Source organism: Lactuca saligna, chromosome 6 (genome assembly GCF_052625555.1).
Source record: "Lactuca saligna cultivar CGN05327 chromosome 6, ASM5262555v1, whole genome shotgun sequence".
Taxonomy (NCBI): domain Eukaryota; kingdom Viridiplantae; phylum Streptophyta; class Magnoliopsida; order Asterales; family Asteraceae; genus Lactuca; species Lactuca saligna.
In genome coordinates this window covers 168,930,984-168,949,164 of record NC_136422.1, presented here as the reverse complement: position 1 = coordinate 168,949,164, position 18,181 = coordinate 168,930,984, and the positions used below count along the sequence as shown (strand labels likewise).

At 35.9% G+C, this 18,181-nt stretch overlaps 1 protein-coding gene across 4 annotated transcripts; it reads right to left on the bottom strand.

The window, feature by feature from the left end:
* Window positions 1-804: 804 nt before the first annotated feature.
* On the bottom strand, window positions 805-17,814 carry LOC145000178 (binding protein). 4 transcript variants are annotated; one of them, XM_078959368.1, is made up of 39 exons: window positions 17,549-17,814; window positions 16,706-16,825; window positions 15,957-16,020; window positions 15,639-15,870; window positions 15,240-15,386; window positions 14,216-14,539; window positions 13,799-14,021; window positions 13,627-13,698; window positions 13,092-13,517; window positions 12,685-13,009; window positions 12,169-12,600; window positions 11,919-12,077; window positions 11,658-11,807; window positions 11,378-11,533; window positions 11,162-11,203; window positions 10,669-11,013; window positions 10,413-10,586; window positions 10,142-10,302; window positions 9,711-10,026; window positions 9,136-9,553; window positions 8,530-9,052; window positions 8,206-8,467; window positions 7,933-8,124; window positions 7,635-7,853; window positions 7,385-7,561; window positions 6,731-7,302; window positions 6,432-6,645; window positions 6,101-6,322; window positions 5,393-5,869; window positions 4,647-4,982; window positions 4,116-4,565; window positions 3,764-3,810; window positions 3,541-3,634; window positions 3,233-3,439; window positions 2,970-3,095; window positions 2,492-2,863; window positions 2,117-2,348; window positions 1,278-2,026; window positions 805-1,164 (listed from the first exon to the last, which is right to left on the bottom strand). In XM_078959368.1, the coding sequence occupies exons 1-38, from the start codon at window positions 17,599-17,601 to the stop codon at window positions 1,317-1,319; spliced, it is 9,771 nt and encodes a 3,256-aa protein (XP_078815494.1). In that variant the 5' UTR covers window positions 17,602-17,814; the 3' UTR covers window positions 805-1,164; window positions 1,278-1,316. The 4 variants fall into 4 exon arrangements, with proteins under 4 accessions (XP_078815494.1, XP_078815495.1, XP_078815493.1 ...); XM_078959369.1 differs by having other exon boundaries at window positions 805-1,169; window positions 16,706-16,872; window positions 17,549-17,813; XM_078959367.1 differs by having other exon boundaries at window positions 805-1,169; window positions 17,549-17,813.
* Between the last annotated feature and the right edge of the window lie 367 nt (window positions 17,815-18,181).

The following is an 18,181-nucleotide window of genomic DNA, read 5'->3' as shown; positions in this document are numbered from 1 at the left end:
ATCAACTTTTTTTTCTTTAGAACAATTGAGCTTTCTTTTCATAATAAAATTTTGAGAAAAATATTTATACACAAATTATTCATACATTGTATACCCATATGGTTTTTACATGCTTTTGAAAAGCTAGCAATTTTTTTTACTATGGTATGGTAATGATTCTAAAATCAAAGTGTACATTGATCACACTGTGTGGTTTTGGCTGGACTTTCCTACGGTATCTAATAACCTTGCTGTTCGCCACCACAAATAACCAATTATTGAGTGGATTGAAGAAGAGAGTGAAAGAAATGGGCACATATAGTGATACATGTGAAGATGATATAGACTGTGATTTCAGATATGACTTATCAATGGACTACAAAGACGATGATGAGGTTATACCAATAAAGAATTCTACTAATCAGTTTGACTCGGAAGAAGGGTAGATGGTGAGCTTTAAGGCGACATAGACGATACTCACTTTCTTGTTTATGATCCCAAACAAAAATAGGACACAATCGTACCCATATTAGGTATGAGATTATGTGACCATTCTAAACTTAAGCAAATAACCATTTATATTGTTGCTTTAGGCTGTAGCTTGTTGTATGAAAAAAACAAGATTCAAGAAGATTAAGTGAAGGAAAGTCCGTGGGATACTTGGATGAATCAAGTTGCTGGTTTTTTTTTTATCACAACTAGGTGAACAATGTTGAAATTCGCATAAAGTATATCTTTACTTTAGTATATACAATCTCTTAATTGTTTTATTTAAAGGTTGTTAGGATTGCTTTGTTAACACTACAAGTCCAAAGCATGTGATGATAAGGCAGAAGAAAAAAAATATTTATAAACCCCTGAAAATGGGGATCGCCATTATAAGTTATAACTAACAATAACAAGAAAGGAGTTGATCTCATATGTACAAAGAGATCAACACATCTATGGTTACATTTATCATGATTAATTCATTATGTGTAATACATGTAACTTGATTAAAAAAAAAGAGGCCACATATAATGTACATGAATTAGTGTGTTAGAATGTGTCAACCCATAGTTTCACCGTTTTCCTTGGGAGTATTGAAATGGGGAAAATGCACGAATATTTATATAGTGTACTACTGTCTTTGTGTTGTTGTACATCTTGGTAATGTCATCATGTAAAGGGATCGGTTATCATAATCTGCACTTTAAAATACACATATGTAACAAAGTCAGCAAAACACTTAACATCTCCCTAATCATTGTACTTGGATCACTTCTGCCAAAAAAAAATATATATATATATATATATACCTGAAGTAAAGTCAACTAAAGGTATGAATGAGCATGAAATCACGTCCCAGAAATGGGTGTAGGTGTAGGTGTAGGTCTAGCTTTAATTAAGGTCCTGGAAACAGTGGTCCTACGAAGCTGGGGATTCTGAATGGAATACAAAAGTAAACTCCCATCCTTAGTCCCCGCCAACACACACTCCTCCTGTGTCACAGTCAAACACGTAATGATCTTCCCAGCGCCACTATACCTCCCAACTATCTCAAGTGACCTCATCAGCCTCACCACAATCTGTCCCTGATCCCCCCCACACACCACAAACTCACCACACCCACTCAACTCAATACAGTTCAACTTCCCGTTCGACTCGCATGAATTCAGATGCTTCCCGTTAATCGAATAAAGATGCAAACTCAAATCATCGTCAGCATAAACCAAGATCCTTCCGTGCCTAGATGCCACCAGTTTCGACACCTGGCACCCCGACGGGTGTTGGAGGGACCGCAGGTATCGGCCTTTCCGGAGGGTGTGGAATACGCACGTCCCATCTTTTGATCCGCTGATCACTATGTCCAGCTCTGTGCTTGCGTATACGCATGTGATGACGTCATCGTGTCCACATAGGATGTGGAATGGTGTGTCGGCGATCACGTGGTCTTTGCGGTGGGAGGAGTCGATTGGGATCCCGCGGGACCGCATTCGTAAAACTTCCCAGATCATCACGGTTGTGTCGTAGCTACCCGTTGCTAAGATGCTGCCATCCGATGTAACTGTAGGATTTTTTTTTCTTTTTCTTTTTAATATAATGAGATTTAAAAAAATAATAATAAATAAAAGTAGGTTGCTATATTTCAATATACCGTAAACACAGCTAACAACATCTTTATGCTGTCGGACACTCTGCACCAATCTTCCATCGTTAAGGGAAATGAGCTGGAAGCTGTTTTCCCAATTGCCACATGAAACAAGAAAATTGCCAGATGGCGTCTGCATTGTTGTAAAGCATTGTGCTCCGAGTTCAATGTTTTCAGCCAAAGGGCTACCAATTCTACGAGGCGAAACCACATCAGCACCAATGGCAAAGTAAGGATCCTGAAAATATATATATATATATATATATATATATATATATATATATATATATAAACAACATTTTATTAAAAAAAAAAAAAAAAAAAAAAAAAAGAGATAGATGCACCAATGATCATATATCATCATGAATGAAAGCAACCAACCTGTGAGCTAGAAAAGGTGAAGTTCCCACCAGATGCCAATTGGGTGGTCAACCATAGTTTGACTGACATGGTGAGTCCCTGATTCACAAGGACAACATGCGACTCTGATATACCGACATACAACACGGCTGATGGATGTGTACTTGTACTAGAAACTATTGAGGATAAAGTAATGGAAGAAGGGGCAAATCGTAGAGGGTGGGCGATTGGGATTGGTGGGCCCCTTCGAGGATGTTTCTTCCGGAAGATTTGAATCGGGGTTTGACCGAAATTAGCAATCTGGTCTTCAATGGCTGCCCTTTGTAACTCGTCTTCCATTGTTTCTAAATCAGCAGCTCCTTCGTATGTTAAGTAATAGAAGATATTTGCTGCCTGTTATATTATCATTATTATAAATCATTAAAATATGCACCAGTGACCAAAAACTTGTAAAGAATTGTTCAAGTAATAATGTTAAAAGTTAGTTTTTTTTTTAAACCTCGACTGCTGGTTTTCCACGTTGTTTGTAGCCAAAGATTAAATCGATCCAGTGGTGGAGATTTGAACTAACATATTCACTTTCTAGTGCTTCTCTGTTTATACTTATGAATTCTTCAGGTGATCCCTGAGCCAAAAACGATTATAATATAATGAATAATATATATATATATATATATATATATATATATATATATATATATATATATATATATGTATAACGTTTTACTTGAGAGAAGTGACAAGTGAGTATGAAATACATACCTTGGCCCAAGGAGGGAGGCCAACATCATTTAAAGGTTCACCATCTTGTTTCACTCCAAAATGGTAAGAGTTTGAGTTAACAAGAAAGTCTGACATGTAATAGAATTCAGGCACTAACTCCTTCACATCACTTGTATTAGAAAGGCAGTTACGATATGTGCTCTCAATACTTTGAAAAAGTCGGTCTGCATGGTCAAATTTACCACCCTATAAAACAATAACACACATCTTATCTTACTTTCATCAAAATTCTACAACTTACTTTATGGAAGAAAAAAAAAAAAACACACACACACAAATAAGTATACCTGCAATGTACGGTGGAGGCCTGTAAAAGGCTCTAACCTAAGGAGATAATATAGCACAATACCCATGCTTGAGTAATGGGATCCATAAAAGAAACTGCAAAATAATATTAAGCATGTTACTACTTTTTTTTTATTTATATATATATATATATATATATATATATATATATATATATATATATATATATAGGGGTCTGTAATGCAACATCAGTAAAAGAATTACCTGGGGATATCAGGGTCAGAGAAGTTACGGTATCTATCTTCAAAAACCTGAAATGATAAGCAAACAAGCACCCTTTTAGCATATTCAAACTACTGATCAAGTTGCAGGAAATAGCAATGTATTTTACTCTTTTTACCAATATACACAATCTACTTTATGTTTTACCCATAACAGTAAATATACTTTACATTTATTTACCCATAATAACAACATGCTTGCATTTTTTCACCAATAATAGCAATATGTAACTCATAAATTTCTTTACTGATAATAGCATATTAAAGTACATTGCTATTCTGCGTGGTTTGCCTTTTTTAAAATTCATACAGAGCAGAAAGTTTAATTAAATAACCTCAAACCGTTTTTGATCCAGTGCTCCAACAGGCTTTGAAAGATCACGAAAAGTAGAGGACTTGCTAAAATCAAGAGTGTCAGATGAATAATCTGCCACTACCCAAGGAAACACAGGATACTGAGTCAAATCATTATATGATCTGCCTGAAAGGGTATTGAGAACCATTAAATATTCAAAGTTTGTAATGTCTCTTCTCCTCCAGCTTTCTCTTGCAGTTTCAGCAAGCTCCAATGAAACACGTCTATCAATGAAGGAAATAACTCCAGATTTGTCTCTGTAGCCCTTTGGAGAAACAGATTCGTTTTTAGTGGAAACTATCAAGCTTCCAACATCTTTGGCTTCTTTATTTGATGCAAAATTAAAAAATATTGGAGCGGTTGAGTCGTTGAAGTAAATCTCTATGGCAGTGTATCTGAGCAAATAGCGAGTCCAGTGGACAGCCTTTATCTATTATTAAAAAACCAAATATTTAAGGGAAACGAATTTGAAAAGGAGGAAACGGATTGATTTAGAAAAGAAAAAAAGAACCTTGCCGATTTCCCATCTTCTATGGCGCTTGATGTTTTCAGATTGCTTCTGAAGAAGATTACCAAGAACTGCATTTATGTTATCAGAGGCTTCCCCCTCGGATGTTAAATCTAAATTAAGTGGCCATTTGATATACTTTTGCTTTTGTGCTGCTAAATTATCACTTCTATTTGAATCAAAACCACCAGATGCTTGAATATTTCTAAAAACAGATGATCCACCTGTGCCTTCAACCAAGAACTCCCCAAAAAAATGTAGAAACTTCTTCATCACAGCCAAACGACCTGCTAGTTTCCTTTTTGGTGTAACAAGTACACATGGAACAGACATGAGCACCTGGCAGTTGATCAAAGTGAAAAGTATGAAGATATACATATGGTATATGATTATTTAGGCTTAAGATCTGGTGAGAACCTTTTTTTTTTTTTTTTTTGTGAGGACTAATCTGATCCATTGATTTGATCGAAATTCATTGGAAAAATGATGTTATTAGGAGTTGGACGCAATGGCATAATTGTAAATATGCTGACATTCAGCAACACTTTATCTATTTAACAAAAGCCACATGTCAATTTGTGGTTGGTGGGTTTGTTTTTTTCCAACAAACTTTATTTGGTTACAAGCTTGACATCATATTTGATAATCATGCATGCCCTTATTGATCAGATTAATCCTCACAATGGGTTCTCATTAATCTCTCTTCTGATTATTTATTTAACAACTTTTCATATAACTAGGAGACATACCTCTGATTCAATTGAGCTAGTAGTAGTAGAGGAATGGTCTTTCCTGTCATGGAAATCCCTCTGCTGCTCACTTTCCTCTTTTGGAGCCTCTGAGTTGTGTCTCTCAGGTACATCCTCACTGGTGGAAGCCTTGTGCTCACTGATTTCAGCATCAAGTTCTACAGATTCCAAAAAACTTTCATCTGTAATCCTTCGAATTCCTTTAAGCAAGAACTGTTTCATTTGCTGTGGAATGTGAGCTGCAAACCCTGACTTTGTTTCGGGTGGAGAAGGAATAGTCCCATTGGTAGGAACAGTTGAAGGAGGATGACAAAGCTTTTCATTAAAATGATAATTTTGTCTTAACTTCTGCCTACGCCTCCATCTGTCTTCTGTCTTGTCAAGCTTCCAGTGTGTAACAATTTTGTTAGGGAATGGATTAGCTGACCATGGACCTCTTTCATCTATCAGAGTGCGGAGTATGTGTATCCAATTTTCCTGTTACAAGTTTGTCTTTTGTGTGAGAACAGTGCTACACCAACATTAAAAAATTGCCCTAACTTTAAAGATGTTAATTAGCTTTGCATTATTTTTAAGTCTGTTTATCGTGTGTGAAAACAGTGTTGCAACAACATGTATGACTTGTCAACAGCAGAATCTGGCAAATGGCAATCATAATCACATGCAAACAAGGCAGCAGGAATAGCCAAGATAAAGCTTCAAGCTTACAGCAGTGACTTGTTGCTCCTCATCATGAGCAAGCTGGAAGGAAGCTCTTCTGCTATCATCTGAGGCAAGAATAGAATTTAAGCTACTGCGTATATCATCTTCAAAAGCTCTCCATTGATTCAAATCAGAAGATATAATTTCATTCATTCTAACACGAAACTCAGCAACTTGTTTTGTTTGCTCGGCACGGCTATTTCTTAAATATTTAACCTCATCCGAAACCTGAAAATCACATAATCATTGGATTTAATAAGATTCCATTGGTATTCAAACTAAGACAGAATGGAAAGTAATTGATGTGAATTAAAATGGAAGCAGCAATAATACACACCGCAATACGCACGCGATCCTTTTGTATCAAGTTCTGGATTGTTCCGGATTCCTTTGAGACACTGCTTGTATCCAACAAATCATCTCTTCCAACAATACTGGTTGCCAACATCAGCTTCCCACAGTCAACTGCTTCACGGATCAAATGAGCAATGACATGAAACCGAGCACCATCATCCAACATCCCAAACTGGGATCTAACAGCAAGCAATGCCCTTTCAAGAAAAAGAAAAGCTTATAATCTCACATTCACCAACACTTACACTTATGAAAGAAACTTCAAAAGAAAAAGCAAAATACCAGATAAAAACTTGTAGTCGACTTTTGCTTTGCTCATCATCAGCAGAGAGGATACAGGGCAGTATGGGAATGAACTGCTGGACGCATCTTGAAGCTCTTTCAAGAGAAGATTTGCATAGATATACAATCATAAGTCGAAAAGCAATCCTTGAACACTTTTCAGACCTTAGCAGCATGGCTTTATCGATTACTTTGTTTGGTTTCCCACTGAGTGCATTTGTGAGTCCTCCTGAGACAACAACCGCAGCCATTTCTGCAGCAGGAATGTTAAGTGACTCGACCAAACCACGTGCTCTTTGACCAAAAGATGGCCCTACAGATGATGATGATTTTGGTAACAACCTGCTTGGCCCTTTCCCATGCATTTCACTAATCACAACCCATAAATTGTCATACAGATTCCACCATGATTCATCCATCTTTTCAACTTGATTAGAGACAGACTGCTTGTGAGCCTTTGAGATATGATCATGACCATCTCCCTGAAGGGCCTCGTACAAAGCAGAAACAAGATCTCTATCATTTTCCAACCGAATGTGTTCAGGAGAGAAATCATAGCCACATGCTGGAAACTGCAATAGAATAAGAGAACCCAACATACCACGTAAATTACAGAGTCAAAGAAGCCAACCAAAAGATATTAAAGGAACATACTGGAAGCTTGTTATCAAGTTCAGAGATCAGCAGCTCATCAACTAGTTTCAGAAGGTACAATGTATTGTCACGACATGGCTGTGAGGAGAGGATATTTTCTCTAGAAGATAAGTCCACAAGCCTCTTCATCAAATCCTCATATATATCACGTAGCAGGTACCAATATGACTTGCCACCCTGTATAAAGTTCGAAATATAAATCCAAAATGAAACTGGAAAGATTGTGTGACAAGTAAAGGGAAGAGCATACATGTTCATATTGCATCAGGAGAAAATTCACAGTCTCTTCCAGAGGTTGCCATCCACCTTTTGATGACTGTATGTAGTGACATAGAACTAGAGAAAATAGGGTCTTCACATGGTTCTGCTCAACTAATTCAGGGTCACCATCACGTTGTGGTTTCATTTTGTAGGTTTTCAACACATCAAGCTTCATGGAAGCAACTAACCATGCTTGCCATCCATTTTCCTATATAAAAAAAAAAATTGAGTTATCTTAAGATTTGCAGTAAAAAAGTGGTAAGAATAAGGCTCTTTGAACCTCTTACCATAAGTGCCTCAATGTTAGAGGTATTTGAATCTAGCAATTCAAGCAGATCTTCAAGTATTTTTATTCTTGAATTTGCATCCTCACAGTTAGACAGAAATTTAAAAATGAGAACCAATATTTGAGGTAGGAAGAACTGCACGTTGGTTCCTTTGTTTCTTTGCTTCTCAGGCTGATTATGTCTCTGTATAACCTGCAAAATCATAAGAGTGTTTCAGTTAACTACAGCCTTATAAAAGTAGAATGACAAAACTATCCCCACAAGGGACATCACCTGTTTCGGGCTAGCACCACCGAGAAGAACATCGAAAAAAGTTGCACAAAGAAGATCTGTCTGAGGAAATCGGAACAGCCTGTCTGACATGGCAGAGAAAATGGGTGGCAGCCTTAACTCGATTCTCTTGGGGCCTTCTAGAAGAGTCTTTGATCTTCCCATGGCTAAAGTAAAGAATTTTGACTCCTTTTTCTCAGATGGGATACCAACCAAAAGTCTTCCCAGGAATTGCAAACCGAGCAATCGGATTGGTTCATAGCCCCTACAATAAATAAAACAAATCAAAATAGGATTGGCCATGTTTTAAACACAAGAGAAACATACCTTTGAAGCAGATTGACAAAAAGACGACAGCCACCAACTAAAGTGACTTGCTCAAGAAAAGATGCAAGCAGTGATTTTTGGGAAAGAGCTCGGATAATCATATGTAAAATGTCCTCAATGCAGGCCATGTCTTGACTTGTCTCAAAAAAGGATACAAGAGATTCAATATCCGACACTCCAATATGCTCCTTAAGACTCATCTCACCAATACTCAGTAAAAGCAGCCGTATTTTTTGTATTTCTTCTTTGTTGGGCCTCTTCCCAAAATCTTTGTTGGTTATAGGCTGCAAGAGAGGTTTGCTTCCAGCAATGGGAGAAGGCATTTTATCCCAGTAAAACTGGTGAATTATATCAAGAACACGAGGAAAACGACATAAAGATTTTAGAAGCCTTGGATCATTATCGAATTGCTGAATGAGAAACATGTATAGTTCTCTTTGCACGTTGTAGGCTGCATATACCCAGATGAAAGGATTGAGAAATACATGCGATATTGCATCTTCCACAAGGACTTCAGCCAAGCCTGTATGACGATTAATAAATAAACAATTATTCCATGAGAATATTTTAAAAAGACTACACCACGAAATCTCAAGAGTTACCAACCACAATTTGAGATGACATTTAGCATATGTTTGAGAGCCGATAAGGTATCCATATTAAGCTGTTGGGAAGGGAGTGACTGCAACAGAAAACCAAGAACCGAAAATCCAGAAATATTGAGCATTTGCTGTTGATTTGAGAGGTTTTCATCTAGAACAGAGGCAATAAGCTCAATGATTTCAGCAGTTATGCGCTCTTTAGTTATAGGTGTCAGCAGATTCTGACTGTCATTCTCGTACAAATCGATGCGGGTGAAGAGAGGGAAAAAGACAGAAACGCCCCCAGCACAGTAGATAATTTGTTGCAACAATCGGCGAGAACATAGTTGAGTCCCATTTTTAACAGTTGCCTCAAATGAACTCTTGTCAACCGCATGATCCAGCAAAGAAGAAACGTTAAATAACGCCCTTCGATTGCTAGCCTGAAAATGAGAACAAACGTAAGAAGTCTTTAATGGCCATAAGCAATGTAAGAGAAAAGAAAATTTTGCTATTCTTTAATTGACTAGCTTTTAACAGCAGACTGTAAGAGAAAAGAAAATTTTCATGTATATTATCAGGGAAAGTTGTAAGGAAAACCTGTGCATTGAGTCCAAATATAATCTTGGAAGCCAGACCATCTTTGGCATCAAGAACCCCACTGGGCAGTTGGTTATCAGCAGACACTGTAAGGTCATTATCAAGAAAAGAGTACATATAGTTTGGGCCTAGGAAATTGATTCCCTGCACTTGTTCAGAAGTGATGGCATCATTGAAGAGATAAACTGGACCGATTTGACCAAAAAATGGAGATGATTCTTTGCTGGAAGAGGAAGTGGTATCTTCTTCATAAGAAAGCAAATTAATCGGTGCTCCTATCATGCAACCGGTCAAAGGTTCATTGACTTTGGGATAGCTGAACAAATAAACATAAAAAATAAAAAAATAAAAAGACAAGCAATTATTTATTTACTGAGAGTTAGTAATAGAACAAAATCATAAAATTCTTCTTAAAACCAAATGGTTCAGACCTGCATTTTTCTGATGAAACAAGAGCTCCATCCAAATAACATTTTATTAGACTCCCTCCTGAGAAAGCTCTGCCAATACTGTGAGTTAGGCACAGAAAATGCCATTTTTTACCAACAAGATTGAGAGGAAATGAAACACACTGTTGCTTCTGATATCTTGACTGCAAACAATAAACAAAACACAATTAAAATGTGATGGAAAACAATATATATATATACATATATATATATATATATATATATAGTCTCTTATAAAAACATATCATTCTACCTCAAAAATAAGCCTATCCTTTGCAAGGACAGCCAAGCATCCTCTTCTACTATCTGAAAGAAAACTAAAAAGCCCCATTGTTCCATTTGTAGGAAAGCTTTCTACACGAAGCCAACAAGAAAAAGAATATCCTTTATAAAGAGGTAACTGCAGTGGCGTGTTGATTATTATTCCCTGCAAGAAAAAGAAAAAAAAAAAAAAAAACTGAGTATGCAGAACAAATACCCATCAGTCAATTAAATGCAACCAAACTTACAGAATCATTTCCATCAAAGTTAAAGAAGGCTGTGGGTCCCTTTTCATTTAGCATAGATGAAATATTGGTTAATAATAATGAGCAGTACTGCTGGCGGGTCCCCACTCTCTCACTTCGAAGTAGAGCAAATATTTTGCGAATTTCTTTCCCAGATACACTATGTCCACCAGTGACCTGAATTAACTGCCCAATTTTGAGGACAACACTGTCATTATCTTCACAAGGAAACCAGTCAAGAAGAAAACTAAGTGTTCCCACTCGGACACATGAAGCTCTATTTGATATGGAATCTCTCAGTAGATGAAGGAACATGTTCAGCCCTTCATTTCGCATCGAGTCACTGCTCTGCCCAATTTTAAGATGGAACAGTAAAGATTCAGAATGATTCATGTGTAATCTCACTACAAAAAGAATCATTGCTAATTTGCTAGCTTTAAAGGACACCAAGATAACAAACAAAACAGAGATATAAAGTGGAAGATGATTAACCAACCTTCTGCAATACACTCAGATAAAGCAAGATAACATCTTCATTCTGATGCCAAAAACATCAAAAACATCAGCTCGTGAAACACAAAGAAAAAAATAATAATAATAAGGGTAAAATGGTCATTTAGTCTCATCCAGAAGGTTATACAGACAGACTCATTACTCATACAAGACTTGATAGGGAGGAAAAACAGAAACAGAAACAGAAAGAGAAAGTTACCCTCATAACAGGATTCTTTTTGAGATCAAACTTTCCATCAACAAGCATATCAAGTAGAGCGGTTAAAAGACCTGCATTGGGTCTTCGGTGACAGAAGTCTAACAGCAAACTTTGCAGTGTCCGATAACCTTTTCCAACAAGAGCTCGGAAAGCAGTCTACACAAAAATTCAGGTGTCAATAATGTTTGATAAGAAACCAAAATAAGCTTATTAAACAAGACACAAAATTGCAAGGAGCAGTAAATCCTACACAACAAATAAGAAAAAATGAATCTAGTACCTTGGAGGCATCATTACCCGTAAGCAGAGAGGTTAGAGTTTGAAGAACATTTAAAACCAGTTTTTCACCTTCATCATCTTCAGCATACCCATGCAATAAAGATACAACATGCAGAAAACACTCACCATCACGGAACAAAGTCTGGAAGTACTGCAAATATACAAAAGAAAAAAAAAAATGTAAAGACTTGTTTTGACTTGTGACTACACCACAATGTATAATCATATACAAAATTATGAAATACATATCAAGAAAATATACCATCCGGTCCTTCACAAGCATGTCTCTCATCCCAACCAGTAGATCAATTGATAGTTTTGCAAAGTTTTTCTCCCTTTCTTTGAGATGTGTAAAGGTTTCCAAGTATTTGGAACATAAGTATAACTTTGCCTTTTGGTCTTCTTCAGAAGATGGAATGATCTGCCAGAGTCGAATACAAAAAAAAAATGCATTGATATGCAAACACACACATGTATATAGAATAAAGAGAAGAAGAAACTAGAAAGTATACCTTCATGAGGGCAAAGATATAAGAAAGCATGGAACTTCTCAAACATTCTTCCCAGAAAAGATCAAACAAACAATCAATACATGTAGAACTATTCAAAACCAAAAACTTTGCTTCTTCAGTAACCGAAAAGAACTCTGCAAAAAGCTGCATGCAAGCTTCCATACTATCCCGCCAACCACGAACATTCTCTGGTGACTTTGATTTCTTTGAAATTTGTGAACTACTCCTTTCACTTTCAGGTTTTTTGGACTCTTGAGCTTGAATACAGGTAACTTTGACCACACGAGGAATTGCATCAAGTGTCTTAAAAGAAGTAAAAGTTTTCTCAGGTGCAAGCTGCAAAATGTGGAGTAGACACTTTGCTAGACCAGTGGTGACCTCAGGATTACAAGCAAACAGTTCCAAAGCATCTAACAGCACAGAACATTCAGGCTGCCATAACAAAAACAATTAGACCAATGTGGAGCCTTTATCTGATAAAATAAGTTGTTAGGAGAAAAAAGAGAAGGAACTTACCATATTATGTGAAGTTGCATCCAGTGTTGCAGCAAATTCCACAACAGAAATTACATTTGTTTGAAGGATATCAGTTTCATAGCTTGGTACTCGTTTGTTAGTGGATCTTGAACGAGTAAAAGGCTCAGTGCTCCATGGGCGATCATCACTGTAGTTAAAATAAGCTTCAGGAATTACTTTTGAACCACTTCCAAAATAGAAGTGCTCTGAAAAGATAAAATCCCACACCCCTTCTGACCGAAATACATCCAGTGATGAGGGGGATAAAACTAGAATCTTCCGAAATACAAATAGCACATAATGCTGCAGCGAATACAGAAATATTCTGCAATCAAATGAAGACGAAAAAAGTTAAATCACAATGTGAAAAGAATATGAAAAAGAATAGTTGTGAGAAAATGATTCACCTTAAGTGGCTAGGAAGCTCGTTTTGATTTGAAAAGGCCTTGATGCTTGGAAATACAGTTAGAAGAACCCTCATCATGAACTTTATTGAAAGTTCCCCATAGACAGAGGAAAATGGAAAAGTACTACGACCCGATTGCACTTGATGTGATCTTAAATCCTCTAATGGGATAATAAAGGAATAGAGGGTTTTGCTCAAATTAACAGTATAATTACTCCAATATTGACAACTAGGTTTATTCACAGACGAAGAAGTTTCTGTTATTCCTGTACTCTGAATATTGGCTTTCGAATCATCCTCCACCAATGAGCTGCTTCTTTGTTGCATGAATTCTTGAAACACAAATGCTGGCAAACAAAAGCTATTTGCAAATTTGTGCACTCTTCCATTTTCACAGAGAAATTGCAAATTGTTCAAGTTGCCAAAACTTTAACATGGTTAAGTGCATCAAATCAACAGTATAATGAAGTTACTTCTATTTTTCACTGATATTAAAATGGAAAAAAAAAAAAAAAAAAAAAATGGGCAAAGGATACACTGCTTCTCTGAGGACCTCCAAAGAAAGAACATGGAGCTGCAAAACCCACATTAAACGATTTCCATCTCCACTAAAAAACATGCGAACCAAAAAGCCATGTCAACAAAACATAAAATTATCAATGAAGATATCCAACTAAAAACACAAAAGACCATTGATATGTTTGTTACCTTCCATGATCAGAAGAAGATGAATTTCTTGAACTTAAAGAGTTAAATGATGGAACTCCCAAAGCATCCAACAACACCTCAAGGCCCCCAATGCTCCGAAAATGGTTTTGACCACGTGGGTTATCAGTCAATGCCAACTGAAGAGTCCTTAAAGTCATATACTGAAGAGACGAATCTGTCCATTGTTCTTTTAAACTTAATCGTCTAATCACCCGCAACAGCTCTGAAAACACCATTAAAAAGATTAGCTCCGTTCATACAAAAAGCCTAATTTAAAAGTGCAAACAGGGCAAGCAACAAAGATTCATGGAAAGCATTAAATCTAGGAAAGAATGAAAGTGACCATTTTTATTTATCTCAGATATTCAAATGTGTTCAGTTCTCAACAGAAAGTAAATCTGAAGATGCATACCTTACCTACTAACCAATTAAGACCACCAGCTTCCATCACTGATATGACTGCCTTCTGATGCCACTGCAATCTTGTTTCAGAAAGAGGATCCCTTGAATCAATGAAAGGTTCTGGAGTTGTGGCCATCTTTTCAATACTATCCTCCAAGTTGTCAACGTCTATCTGAGCTTTTCCATATATATCTAGCTGTAAATTGATAAACCCGCATAAAATCGAAACCACATGTACAAGTACTTTTTGTAAAACACCAGCCTTCTGTACATTAGAACTCGATAAAGTTTCATCAGCTGAAAGCGCGCCAGCAATGGTTTTCAATTGGACAACAGCAGCTGAAACAAACATTGCAATGTTAACTGCTAGAAAAGAATATAGTTTGATGCAAGATCACCACATAGAAGCTGTAAATACAAGAACACAATGACATATACAAGCTTGCATTGTCTACTCCAGATACAGAAATGCAAGTTCCCCTCTTTTGGCTGTCACACGTAGTAATCAGATCTAGTAAATGTTTTCAGGTTTTGTTTCTATTATGAGGTTAGGCCCACATTTTATAAATAGCATACAACCTAAATAGGAAACTCAATTTAATAACATAAAGATCTCATGTAGCCATGTTCTATATATAGTTAAATACTATATCTAACACTCCTCAAGTGGGAGCAAAGATAGTTAATAATGCCTACCTAACTAGTTGCAAATAAAACATATCTGTGTTTTCTATAGAAAGTGCTTGAACTCTGAAACCCCGAAAAATATCATTTTAAGTGATAATAATGTCATCAAGATTCGATTGGACAACCCTAGTGATACCTCAAGAACACTGAATAAGCTTCTAGGGGATTGGGGAATAGTCCCAGACCATATAAGAACATTGAAAACTAAACAATAACTTAGTCAAAAAGCTAATGGCTAAAAAAGAATATTAGCTGCTGTAGATTGAATCAAAGACACTATTCATTAGGTTCTTAATTCAACAACCAAAACATGTCATAAACAATGTCAGACAAAAAAGCAAAAAATATATACCTTTCATTAGTGCTGTCAGCTTTTGAATACCACCATAATACCCCAAAACTTTACAGTTATGCATTGACCGGGTCATGATAGTCAAACATTTTAAGACACGAAAACCTTCAGGTGTAATAACCAAGCTACTTGAAGACCCTGATATGCCTGTCAATAAAGGCAAATCATTTATGTTTATTGACATAATCTCATGCAGGAAATATAAAGCACTTGGTGGTGAGAATTCATCATAAACTTAAATGAGTACCAAAAACAACACATATATTTATGTTAGAGCAAAGGACTTGATTAAGCATAAACTAGTTCCACAGATGACTGGTTTCATATGGGTTGTTATATTTTTACTCATAAGAATATAAGCCAATGAAGATTAAAAAGATGAAAAATAGGTTAACTTACATTCAGTGACCATAGCTGTTATATTTGTAACTTCTTCTATTAAGATCACTATGATTTCAGCAGGATGTGCAGTAGAACAGCCAATGATAACTTCATCAGGACTTTCAGACTCCTCCCCAGATGAGACACCCAAAGCAGTCTCTGTGGAATTATCTAAATCTAATGGCTCCCAATTCTTGTATATTACAAAAAATTGTTTAAGAAATATATGAAAAGCCTTTTGTATTTCTGCCTGCAAATTAAGACAAGTCACTGTTAGGTAATGTGATAAAGTTCAATTTTAATCGATAAATAGTTTATGCAGTGATATCGCAATACCTTTTCAGAGACACTTTGATATCTCTCCCATAGTGCAGATAATATTGCCTCATCACCAATATCACTGAAAAGAATACAAAACTAGAAGTCTTAAAAACTCTGCATGTACTCAAGAATTATAAGAAGAAGAAAAAAAAACAAGCAAACTAGACTGCATTTTTACACAAGAACATATATTATTTTGTTTATAGATGAAAAAAAAACAACTCTATTTAGGACAATCCAAAGAAGAAACAATGCTCCACAAATGTATCAGTTGTTTACTATATGTAAAACTTCTGAATATGCAAATTACAAATCATTAATCCCATCCTTTACACGTAAGTGTTATGCATCAACTTCGGTCCCATATGTTAGATAAGGGCAATATGGGAAAATCATTAAATAAAGATAATCTTATTAGTGCAGGGGGATTTTAGGCATTTTATATTTTTAATTTGTTATGACAGATAGTATAAGAAGAGGGTAGTGGGCAGGGAGTGGGATATCAATCTTTTTGTGAAATTTGGAATTTATTCCTGGGAGATTGGCTATCTCGAATCAGCTAAACTATCTTCATTCTTGTAATCATTTGGTATTATCGAGTGTTTTTCAAACAATATTAGAATCCTTGATTGTTTTATGCTATTGAATCTGGTCTTAGAATCCAGTTCATAACAGTAAGGTAGACAACAGAAATGCTACAAATGTAACAGTTGTTTACTATATGATAATACCTAATCACTGTCTTGAAATCAGCAAAAAAGTACCTGAATTTAACTTTTGGAGATGGAACAGGGAACTTATGAGATGCTGACCCTACACTATAGTCACCACCATAGCCAGATGTCCTTCGAATAAGACCCGCAACACCTCTTACAATGTTCATTCTTCCACCGCCAATATTCATACACAATCAAGACTTATACCCATCAAACTTCAAAACAATACAATCCACATTAAAACAAAAACAAAATAACTCCTTTAATTCAACATAAGTGATCAGGTTTTCTTGCAAACAACATATGATACAACAGAAAATCTTCAAATAACTGGTCTAACAGCAATTATAATCCACACAAAACTTAAGCATTCCTTTGTTTTTCTTGGAATGTAACATTAGTTTTTCACTCTCAGTTATGCTATTTATGTATTAATTCTAGTTCATAATTTAATCTGAGAAGCTAAATAATGTCATGAATCATGGAATAAACTTGTTGGACACACAATCTCAACATTACTTTTGCTTTCACTGTATCTAATCATCTTCTATATATAGTTGGTTGAATGCTGTCAGATATATGTAATACGTCAATCAAGGTAGTTAGCTTACTTTGCAAAGGAGCAACATACTATCAACTGTCGACAATATTGAGAAATACATATACACAGACACATTCAGCATTAACATCCTTTCGCTGACTTTATAACTTTTGTTACTTAAGTCGCATAGAATACAAATGAAACACTAGCAGACAATGTTGGCATGTATTACTTTCGGAAAATTGATGATTAGCTATGTGCTCTCATGTTAGCTTCCGGTTAACATGGGCAAACAAAATAGCAAATAAAGAAATTATGTTTTTATTTGTCAAAGATATCCATCGAAATACCTAATTCGCCGAAACTTGGTTGATGAGAATCCGCCCTTCCGATTGCGGATCATCGCTTATGTAGCGAAACCATCGAAAAAACTGAAATTGTTCGACAAAATTCCTCTTCTACGTAGACGTTCAATAGATCTAACTGAATTTATGGTCTTATTCTGTAATCTGATGCTGATTTCTTCTCCAAGGTAATTAATTCAACTTGTTCACAAAAACCTTAGTGAGGAATTTAACGAAAAGGGAACAAGAAACAAAAAGAGGATCGATCGTGGAGGTTGAAGATGATCGAGATTATAGCGTTTCCAAGAAGCACCCTTTGGTTTTTACTCTTGTTCATTCATAAACACCCTTTTTGTTTTATTACGTTTAGTAGCCCTTTTACATCGGGAAATCTTTGTTAAATTCCTACATTCCAATTTTATTTACGATTTAGCTATGATTCTTTTTGTTTGTAACAAAATAGCCCAAAAAAAATTGCAATGATATTCGATTTTGGGAAATACGTCTGGTTTCTCACCACCTTTCAACCAAAGGTGGGTAAATCGTAAACGGATTTCAACCCTTCAACCCTGTCTTTGCTATTTTATGCAGTAAAAATTAGTTACATTTCTTTGATTTTTTACATTGTAACAATTATCT

Excerpts from the sequence above, each read along its gene's own strand:
- LOC145000178 (XM_078959368.1), bottom strand. The coding sequence starts at position 17,601 with ATGATCCGCAATCGGAAGGGCGGATTCTCATCAACCAAGTTTCGGCGA. Across the intron at positions 11,014-11,161 it reads ATCTGAGTGTATTGCAGAAG|AGCAGTGACTCGATGCGAAA; the intron begins GTTGGTTAATCA and ends AAAATTGGGCAG. Across the intron at positions 7,562-7,634 it reads TCCTGATGCAATATGAACAT|GGTGGCAAGTCATATTGGTA; the intron begins GTATGCTCTTCC and ends AACTTTATACAG.